This window comes from Acanthaster planci, linkage group LG20 (genome assembly GCF_054643075.1).
Source record: "Acanthaster planci isolate LZ-2023a linkage group LG20, COTS_SCS, whole genome shotgun sequence".
Classification (NCBI taxonomy): domain Eukaryota; kingdom Metazoa; phylum Echinodermata; class Asteroidea; order Valvatida; family Acanthasteridae; genus Acanthaster; species Acanthaster planci.
Genome location: NC_141796.1, coordinates 10,594,221 through 10,604,580, shown reverse-complemented (window position 1 = coordinate 10,604,580; position 10,360 = coordinate 10,594,221). Strand labels below are relative to the sequence as shown.

The following is a 10,360-nucleotide window of genomic DNA, read 5'->3' as shown; positions in this document are numbered from 1 at the left end:
GTGCCTTAACCATGAAATTGCAGGCTCTGTGTATCAGGGCACTGTGTGACATCCGTGCAAGTACAAGAGGGTACTGACCAATTTTCAACTCGATGTGCACAAACCGGTGATAAATCTGTAACAAACCTGTAGTGGGTGCTCTGAGGCCTAACTACAACAGCAGGTGCTTTTTAGTATGCCTAATCAATTTTCAACTCAATGTATACAAATTTGGATGGCATCTCTACAAGACATGACTTTCAACTGGACGTAAAATGGCCATCAGTGTTGTAACTGAGACATCTCAAGACCATCACAAGACCAACACAAGGCCTCCAGTCTGAATTCAAGTCACAAGCTATTGCATCACAAACCGTCTTTTGTCACTGCTCACACTGTTACTTGTGTCTGGTCTTGTGTCTGGTCTTGTGAATGGTCTTGTGCATGGTCTTGTGTCTGGTCTTGTGTCTGGTCTTGTGAATGGTCTTGTGTCTGGTCTTGTGAATGGTCTTGTGCCTGGTCTTGTGAATGGTCTTGTGTCTGGTCTTGTGAATGGTTGTGTCTGGTCTTGTGAATGGTCGTGTCTGGTCTTGTGTCTGGTCTTGTGATGATCTCGACTACTACATTGGTGGCCATACCAAGTTTCACCAGTGACAGGCAAGACGTACACAAAACCAACTTGTGTCTGGTTCTGTGAATGGCCTTCAATTTCAGCATTTCTGCTTAGTGCGCACTTGTAGGTAGTTCTCAACGCGGAGAGAGAGTGTACCATCGCCGGTTATACATGGCTGGTTCATCCAAGCAACAATGTCACCCTTTTCCTTTCCCTCTTGCTAATTAATTCGGCCAACACATCCTTTATTTCAACCTGCCAGCCCATTTCAACTTTACTTATAGTGTGGATATTTGGATATAGTGTAGATAGTGTGCATGGGAAGAAAATCCAGGTTTCAAGAAAATGCTAATATGGAGGTTATCAAAACAATGAATGAAGTGAGCGAGTTAGTAATGACAGCACAGCACACACTCCTACACCCAGGTACACTCGCATTACGATCACCCTCATCACACCGGACAGACACCCCCCCCCCCCGTTTCACGCAGTGACCCACGCCGGTGACCTGAATACACGCAAGTCTGTGTACCTTGCACTGCGGGCAACTCCACATGCCGGGGGGAACGGCAGAGAGAGGGGGGTCGAGGCAGCCCAGGTGGTACACCAAGGGGCAGGTGTCACACATGAGGAGCTCGTCCGTGGCCAGACCACAAGCTGAGCAGTGGTCTTGGTGCTTCTGTAAATGACACAGAGCACACACGGTGATGTACGCGGTCAGAAATGTTAACCGGGAGAAAAGCTAACGGGCCGGTGGGAGAGGAAAGACTCAAGGCAGTGTCTCAAGGCAACATCTCAGTGAAGTCGGATGTCCCTGTCACATCTGAGATGAAAGATGCCAGGGCCAAACTCTGTGGCTTTGGTAGCAATGGCTCCTGTGCTTATTATAATCACAGTTCTGTGCTTACAGCAACAGGCAAACATTTGCACAACATACAATCAGATATCATCAGATAAGCACAGTTCAACGAAGCATGTGTACATATGAGCAGAATTTCTTACCAACACATTCAGCCCAGGTTCCTACTACAGTTGAACCTCGTTAATAAGAGGTCCTTGGGACTTTACACGTTACCTTGTTGTAACAGGAACCTTGTGATATCAGGAGTGGAAAACAAGGACTTGGGGTCTAAACTTTTCCTCGTTATAACAGGAACCCCGTCTTAACAGTGCTCTTTGTATTGAGGCTTGACTGTAAATGTCCTCTCAATGAGAATAAGCCATTCTAAATCCGGCATACTGAGACTGTTTTTCCACCAAGAATGGTTTGTACTCTTGGCTTCAGCAGACAAAGTTAAGACTGGAGCGTTTTACACGTCTACTTTGGAGAAACTACCTCGAAAAGCCACAGAGGTTGAGATAATGTAAATGATGGCCATGTGAATTTAGAGATGCGAAAAAAGGTAACACGGACAGGAGGGAATAAATGGAGCTGGGATGAGGCCAGGATGTGGAAAGGACATGGAGGAAAGGGGAACATGCACAGGGCCAGGAAGGGATACAGCATACCTGCTAACCTGTCGTTCTCCTACCCGAGGTCAGGCATTACCATGTAATAGATGAGAATTTGAAATGAACTGAGGGCTCATTTAAATACCTTCTCATCTATTGTGTGGTCTATTGCCTGACCTCAGGAAGGAGGTAGGCAGGTCTGATACAGCATTATAGGAGAATTACGGTTACATACTGCAAAAAAAAAAAGAAAGCTGGAATTCCAACTTTTTGAGGAAATAGAACAGGAGCAAAGTATTTAGGTAAGGCTGAGTAGGAATTACCAGGCTACAGCTGGATGAAAAACTAGGGAAAGGCAGTAAGCCGCCAGCTAGTGGCTTCCATAAGCATGTGTGCTATTCTAGCCACAGCCCTGTTATTCGGACAAAAGCAGGGTATTTTGGCTAGAAACCCTGCCAGATTTGTCAAAGTGGTTTCCCTGCCCTGTGCCACAAGATCTAACAGGTCCCCTATCCCCAAGGCCAAACAGCCTGGAAGTACGTGGTTACCAGACAACACAAGCTCCAACAGTGGCATTGTTCGATGAGACCAGCTCCCATTATCTCATCATGCACAGTTTGCTCGCCAGCTGTTGGCTGCCCAGTGCAACAAGTGCACCAGACTTGTACACCTGTTGCACTTTGCTGCATCTGGCAGGGTTAGGATGTTTTAAGAAGGGCCAAGTAAGCCAGTAAGAACTTCACCGCTCGACTCAACATTGAAATCTTTACTCACATCAACCTCCTGTTTATGAAGTGTGCCGTTCAGATTGTTCTCAGCGTTATCTGCTGATCCCTCTGACCCTTTGTGGAACTTTCCTGTTGGGCAGGGAAAAAAACAAACGAATACGTATTAATGTTCAAAGCTACCATATCACTGTGCCACACATTGACCAGGAAATCACAACCATATATCCATGCCTTACCTCTTTTCCGTTTCTCTTGGCCAAACCCGTTTGCCTCCAGGAAACGTGTTGCTGACTGTCGGCTCTATTATTGGCCAAAAATTAAAGAAAGGGAAGGATTGTCAAAAACCTCTCAGAAGTCCATCCAATTCTCTTGTGTCTCCTAATTCAAATAGGGTAACATCTGCACAGAGTAACTGTCTGGTGACTACTCAAATCTGACAGACAACATCTACTGACGCCCAAGTATTTCAGCCAGGCCTGCTGCCTTGTAAAAAGAGCCCAGATTGTGCAGTGTTATGTAACTTTCTTTTGTTCCCAAAACTGGCACAGTGCATGGCTGGCGTCTTTTCAATAGGGGCCAGATTAGCGTGCAGCAGTACGTATTGCTAGTCGCTGGAGCACTTTTGTCCCCGGTGATAAGCCGCTCGTGCTGAATACCACAAATAGTGGTATAATCTCTCAGAATAAGGACAGATTTCCTCCTCTATTGACAACTCAAAAAGATGTTGGCAATTCCCAGCAGCTCGATCTTTTGTTCCAAGTACAGTCTTTTGTTACAAGGCCCAGCTCTTTTGTACAATTTCGTGTATAAAGCCTATGTGCCTTAAACCAGGCTCCCCGGCAGCATATGGTTAAGGGGACAACAGAAAGTAAACTTTTCCAAAATCCAATCTCGTTGATGCCAGAACAATCAACAACTACAGGCTAATGGATCAATGACGAACTTGGCAATGTTCATATGATCGGAAACAGTGCCCTCTAGCAGGTATGCACAGGCCCATTACCCACCTCCATTTCCTGTCTGTCGTAGTTGGAGAACTGTGGATTGGCTGTGCTCCGTCGTTTTCTTTCTGACCTTTTACACCTGAGCTGTTCCGCAGTCTTCTGAGTGATCAACCCCAGCGAAGCCATGAATTCAAGTTTCTGTCAAAAGGAAAAAAAAAAATGGTTGGTTTGCTCATCAAATGAGGCATTCATCAAAGAGCGAGGAACCAAACAAAAAACAAGGAGCAATGCAACAAACCTTGGAATATCATATAACTTGTAAAAGCACATTTGAAACAAATGTACAGTAGGACGGCCCCCAAATTCTAAATGGTCCATCGTATCCAGCACCCGTCTACATAAAATACGACTAAAATGAACTCTAAACGGTCCAGCTATGCCTACGCTAAAGTGCAAATGTAGGGCTTGAAGGGCAAAAACAAGAAATCTTACCTGTTCCTCAGGGGACAGGGGCTTCTTGTTTGCATTGTTCCTAACACCACCATGACTAGGTGCTGAGGGTCTCGGCAAGGCGGTGAGCTTCTTGTACAGGTTACTGGGACTACTGGGATCCTGTGTGTCAACCACGAAGACAGGCATGACATGTCGGTTGCATATTGAGTGCAGGAGTTTATTTATACCAAACACAGAGTTGCCCAAAGCTACAAGTAACTCGCAGGTGAAAGTAACAAAACAAATACCACTTTTCTACTAGACCTTAAGTTTTTGGCAGAGGAGCAATCGCATCGTCAGAAGTTAAATTGTATCTCAAACCAATCCTGAGAGACTCGTCAGTTAATCCCAAGGGGTCAGGTGTCAGAACAGCTCAGGTTACACTTTCCAAATGAACTACGTACGACAGAGGTAGTCTTTGTGATCTTCTGCCGCTGTACTCGTCAATTGACTGATATTTACAATCTCGTTTGTTGTTCTCCATTTTGTGAAGCAATCAACGCCCATGCTTGTAGGTTGCTGAAGGATAACCGATCTCATCTCACCTTCTGCAGGGGCTGGCCTGCCGGCGTGTGCTTGCTCTGGGCCAGCCGGCTGGCCACGTTGGGCACCTTGATGGTGACCGTGGTGGGCTTGTTGGTCAGGATAGACATCCGCGTGGGCGTGGTGGGGGACTGGTGCTGGTGATGATGGTGCTGTGACGACCCCCGCTGCGCCCCCGGGGGTGTCTTACTGATGGCGGCAGTAGAGGTGGGCACTGCCCGGTTTGGGATATTGAGGTTCTGGGACGTTGTGAGGGGCGTAGATGTCACCTGGTGACAACGTGGGAGGTTAAATTGACACATTCAAAGCATTAAATATGTTGCCCAAAGGGTCTTCGACAGCTTGGGTTTTGTTTCAATCAATCTCTGTCACAAGGTCATTCCGAGCGCAACATAATAAAAAATGAGTCAGAGCGGCTGAGAGACCCAAAATATGAAGTGTATTTAGTTCAGCAGAGTCCTTAAGAGATGCTTCAAACTCCCCACTCCGATCTTAACCAAGAGCAGATTACAAAAGCTCGTGAAGTCTGAGCGCTTTTTATGTATTCGATTTTTCTCTACTGACTAGACTTGATCAACTTTCACCTGACATACTCTCAAGGGTAAAATTTGGAGACTTGGTGACTAGGACCAGAACAAAAGCTTGTCTTTCCATTAAGTTTTGAAGCATCAAACAAGCTACATGCTTTCCAATATTTCGATCCAAGTGAATTCAGCAAGGTTGCTCAAATGGAAGACAAGCACTTCCCCTGGGGGGTCAAGAATCTTTGCATAACCCACCTGTTCATTCTTCCCCACCGGTGATTCTTTCTGTATACCAAGGTCAGATCGTAGCTGCTCCACGACCTTTTTCTAATGACACAAAGAAAGTAACTTTTGGAAATGAACATACTAATTTCTTCTTGGCCTTATACTATGGGCCTGTTTGTTTCACATGGAACCTGGATCACGATCAGTGCTCCCAGTAGGACTCTCTCCCAGGGCAGGTTTGTGCTATCCATTAGGTGGGCTCTGGTGTCAGTGAATCGAACAACAGATAACTGATCACGATCTGGTCCATGTGACACAAACAGGCCCAGATCCTTTTTTTGTCAATATTTTAGTTTGCCAAAAATCACTGTATTTCTCACAATCAAAACCAAATTATTGAGCACATCAACATCGATATACACATGTATTTGTCCCTCAGAGGGAAAGTTTACAATTGAAACTGAACTCATTTAAGTTGACTTCACTGAAGTGTGAGACATTTTCGTTACAGAATGCTTTACTTGCTTACATATAAATTTAAAATTCCACGTTCACATTTAGCAACTAATAATGCAAGCACCTAAACAAATCACAGGTGTTTTTGTATTCTTCCCAAATTTGTTGAGTATCCTAGTAATTACAATTGACCTCTTTACATGTTCATTTTATTAAAATTCCTGAGCAAAGATTTCTCTCCAATTTCCAGTTCCCTGATTTTTTTACACCCCGCATCAACAATAAACAATTCAAGTTGTGGGCACAATTTATACAACAACTCCAAAACTGAGCCAATTGAAATACACCCCATTTCATTGACAGATAATTCAACAAAACAGCCAGAACCACAACCTTCCCACAGATATTAAAATTGAATGGTTGGAGAATATCAAAAAAAGAATGTTGTGCATTGATAACAAAAACCTTGACCTCACAGACAAACTGTACACCATGCTGCTTATGCGGCATACAATTTCAATTGTGTGTACATACACATGTACATGTACTATACCTGCAGAGGATTGGCTACATACATGTACATGTAGTGGTGCGTGCGTGTATGCATGGATCAACTGAACACACATCGGCCTAAGTACTTGTACATATGTGTATGGAGTTTCTTCTGTACTCAAATCCTAACATGTCTGCACTGCAGCAAAGTTCACCGTGTACTGCACACAACTGAAATTCATGTCTGGTATGTACGGTATGTTACTCATAATATGCGGCAGGCCTATTGTACCACACGCACAATGCGGCATCCTGCAATGCTCAAGAGCACACAGACCATATCCGCCAACAGGTTACAAAAAGCTGCGTGCTCATTCATAGAAAACTGCAGCGTGGGGCACTGGGTTGAACTGTTGTTCATAAATTATGCAAGAAACAGAACTGTGGAATTCACTGACAATGCATTTGCAGATACTTGGCAATGGTGCACTCAATAAAGCTGGTGTAAAAATGGCCCAAGTACAGTACATAACCCATCTTGGGCTCAAACTGAAATAAAACAAGTTTCCGTTTATGCCACTCTAAAACAAGGGTCCCCACAAAACCTCCTTTAAACTACCCTCGCACACCCAAAGCATGATGAACAGTGAAATATTTGGTATCACGTTCACTGTTGGGATGTACTGTATTTTTCCATGCACATTGGCAAAGATGCATTTTCAAATTTTATTTGTTTAAAGTTGCTGATCAAAAACTGAGCAAAAAATGTTTTTAATGTCAAGTGTGTATATTTTTTAATGAGCCTTACCATTTCAAAGGTATGGAATACATTTTTAATGAAATTCTAGTCTGAATAAATAATTGAAATGACGCAACTGCACACATTCTATTAATAAAGTGGTAACGGGAAACAAATGGCTTGTTAAGGCTAAACAATACAATCATTCAATAGCCCCATCTGTTTCCAATACGACAAAACCTATTAATTCACGGAGGAAAATGTGGTTTTTTTAAGAAGCCAACTTGATAAAAACTACAAAAGCAGTCACTGGTATCTTGGAGAAAATATCAAGTGGAAAAATATATTTTAGTGTCTCAATTTAAAAAAAAAATCCACTGGCAAACTGCCCTTGTGCATGGCTTGATTTTAGGTCACAGTTAATTTTGTAAGATTATTCGTAAGATATCATTAATGTGTGTACGATAAATCTTCATAAAAAAACTAATTTAAGTGATTAAGAGCTATATGACATATAAGTTGCAAGCGAACTGATTTCACAGAAAAAGAGGTAGCCCCCCCCCTTTCCTGGGCTAAGTTACAACAACATATATGCAATTGTCCCCAACAATAAAAAGAACATAAGTGGGGTGAAATAATAACATTATCATGTTGAAAATAATATCATTTTAGAATTCTCAGTTTGGTTTTTCAAATTTATTGAAGGACTACAAGTGTAATTATGCTACTCTGAGTTACGTTATCTCTCATGAACAAGTACTAGGCTCATAAAGAAAGAAAGTAAAATATGGCAAGTTTTTATTTAGTGACATATGGACATGCACGATATACATGTATTTGTGTTACAATACTCTCTTCATGTGCATGCATGTACTGTATGGCGGTTGTAAGGCTTCATGTTTTGAGAATTGACCAGAGAATACGATTTACGAAAGGTCAAAACAGGTACCTGTTTTTCACTCAGTGTTGTTATCTTGGCTTGTTGATCATGTAACTGTTTCTTCAGTTCAACATTCTAAAAAAAAAGTAAATATAAAAAATGTAACAGTACCTACATGTATTTTTCTTGATGTAACATGTAAAACTTGTTGGCTAAAACCAAATACAAAATTCAGACAAAATTTCACCAGACTGTGGTAAACTTTCCATATGAGTAAATGTCAAATGTAACAAAGAAATGTGCAAATGAAAATGAATAATTTGTTTATACAAATTTAAAATGGCCCCCAATGACCAAGAATATTTATGGCTGTTAGAGTTTTCATCACAGTGAATAAACTTTCTTTTCTACAGATCCACACACAATAAACAACTAAAAAGGACATGTGAGGCTTACCTGAGGGTCGTTCTTCATTTTTGCAACCAAAATCTGCAAGAAGAGAGCAAACGACATTCGCTATTAAACCACAACAAAGTTCATTTCGCACGCACAAGAAAGACAGACAATGGAAACACGTACGAGCGGTCAGACCCTCATCTTTCACGACAAATATTCCACAAACACTGACTCAGGTCCATCTTTTTTTTTACCCCTCTCCACCATCCCAACCGAATGCAGTCACCCCCCTCAACAGACCGACGGTACAGGTATCACCTACTTCCGGGTGATGGAGGATTGCAGGCGAAGGAGACAAAATGGGGCAAAACTGGGATGATAAAAAACTTCCTGGAGATGCACTTTTGGTGGTGATGATGCTGGTGCAATGTGTGCGTGTGTAGCGAATGGCCACACACTGCACACGTACGGGCATTTAACACTGTCACAAGGGGTGCATATCTCCACTCAACTCGCCTGTTGTTTTTCCCACTCCAGAAAAAAAGACAAGCAACAACTCCGCAAAGAAGGCAACCTCAGCCTTCCGCAACTCACCTGGTGGCTCTGTATCTCCCTCCTGAGCTGCATCTGCAGTTTCTCCAGTTCGGCGTTGGACATCTTGGTGGAAGTTTCGGCCCGGAAACAGGGCTAACCCGCGGCCTTTTCTCGGTCCCAAACCCCAGATTTTTATTCATGCGATCGAACCGTACACTTTGGTACAGGAATTGGGTTACCGCACGTACGTGTATATACCGTGCGTGTACCGTGCGTAAACACGGTGTGTACGCATTGTACATTGGCGGAGTGATATCACATTCAAGAACTGACCTAAACATTTACCAAACTGTTCCAAACCTGTCACAAATCGCCATTTAGTTTAACAAATTGAGAGAAAATAAACATGTTTTGCATAAATATTCCATTTCAGTAAATCCGCTCTAAACTCGGACCTATATTAATCCGCTTTAGTGATCCTTTGTCCGGCCGTGAGAAGTCTTCAGCTTTCTGCAGCGTTGTGTACATGTATATTACACGTTGGGAGTTTTTCAAATCTCGACATTGCTTTCAATACGGCTTTACAATCATTCGGTCTCTGCTCCGAGTTGAGACTCTTACGTTCAGTGCAGTTCCATTTTCCACTATGTCAATATTTATTTCTTTTATACCAGCCAATACTTGTTCTCAACATAAACGTCTGAAACTAATTGTAATACTCTTGATGAAGCTAATGGAAAACGAAGCCGCTACTTATAAAGAGCTTTACTTGCATACTTCCGCAAAGTACCCGGATGTGAAATCTCGCGCTTTGCATGAACGGCGCGACCTGAATAGCTTTTGATGGGGGAGGGGTCATACACATTTTTTGAAACCCCGAAAGATTGGGCTTACCCTCATCACAACGTGACTGAGTGGGGAATCAGGCTTTGAGGAAATATAGCCCTTGTGGATAGAGTTTAGGCCTATAAACATTGATTGAAAAAAGATCCGAATTCCGACATGTGTCCGAAACTTGAAGGAGCCAACCCCTTCACGTAGTTATCATTGTTGGTTGATCTTCCATGCATTTCATGATTTTTGTTTTTGATCAGGCCGTGACACCGAGTAGAAACTGGTTAACATTTCTGAAAGAAACGCCCTCAGAGCTTACCTACGAGAAGTTCCTGAGATGAAATTGAAGAAGGGTTTGGGAAGGATGGAGGTGTGAGATGACAGTTCAGTTTTACAACTTCTTCATTTTTGTGGTAGGGTTTGGGTGCTTCTTTCATTATTTGCAAGCCAGTGCGCAACTTAAGTAAGAGAGTGCATGGTGTACGCCCCCTCGAGGCCTGACCCCGTTCCCACCCCATTCTCAGCCCCG

General features: G+C 43.0%; 1 protein-coding gene across 2 annotated transcripts; it reads right to left on the bottom strand.

The window, feature by feature from the left end:
• Nucleotides 1–7: 7 nt before the first annotated feature.
• Nucleotides 8–9,252, bottom strand: LOC110975071 (PHD finger protein 21A-like). Of its 2 annotated transcripts, none has more exons than XM_087130496.1 (10): nucleotides 8,786–8,953; nucleotides 8,524–8,556; nucleotides 8,137–8,202; nucleotides 5,531–5,602; nucleotides 4,754–5,020; nucleotides 4,209–4,328; nucleotides 3,780–3,914; nucleotides 3,009–3,072; nucleotides 2,819–2,901; nucleotides 8–1,271 (listed from the first exon to the last, which is right to left on the bottom strand). In XM_087130496.1, the coding sequence occupies exons 1-10, from the start codon at nucleotides 8,936–8,938 to the stop codon at nucleotides 930–932; spliced, it is 1,335 nt and encodes a 444-aa protein (XP_086986622.1). In that variant the 5' UTR covers nucleotides 8,939–8,953; the 3' UTR covers nucleotides 8–929. The 2 variants fall into 2 exon arrangements, with proteins under 2 accessions (XP_086986622.1, XP_086986623.1); XM_087130497.1 differs by lacking the exon at nucleotides 8,786–8,953 and adding an exon at nucleotides 9,058–9,252 and having other exon boundaries at nucleotides 11–1,271.
• Between the last annotated feature and the right edge of the window lie 1,108 nt (nucleotides 9,253–10,360).

Bases quoted from the DNA above. Each gene is read 5' to 3' on its own strand.
- LOC110975071 (XM_087130496.1), bottom strand. From the start codon at position 8,938: ATGCCCGTACGTGTGCAGTGTGTGGCCATTCGCTACACACGCACACAT. The intron at 8,557-8,785 runs GTAGGTGATACC...CTCTTCTTGCAG, and splicing joins CAATCCTCCATCACCCGGAA to ATTTTGGTTGCAAAAATGAA. The intron at 3,915-4,208 runs GTAAGATTTCTT...TCCTTTTGACAG, and splicing joins CCCTGTCCCCTGAGGAACAG to AAACTTGAATTCATGGCTTC.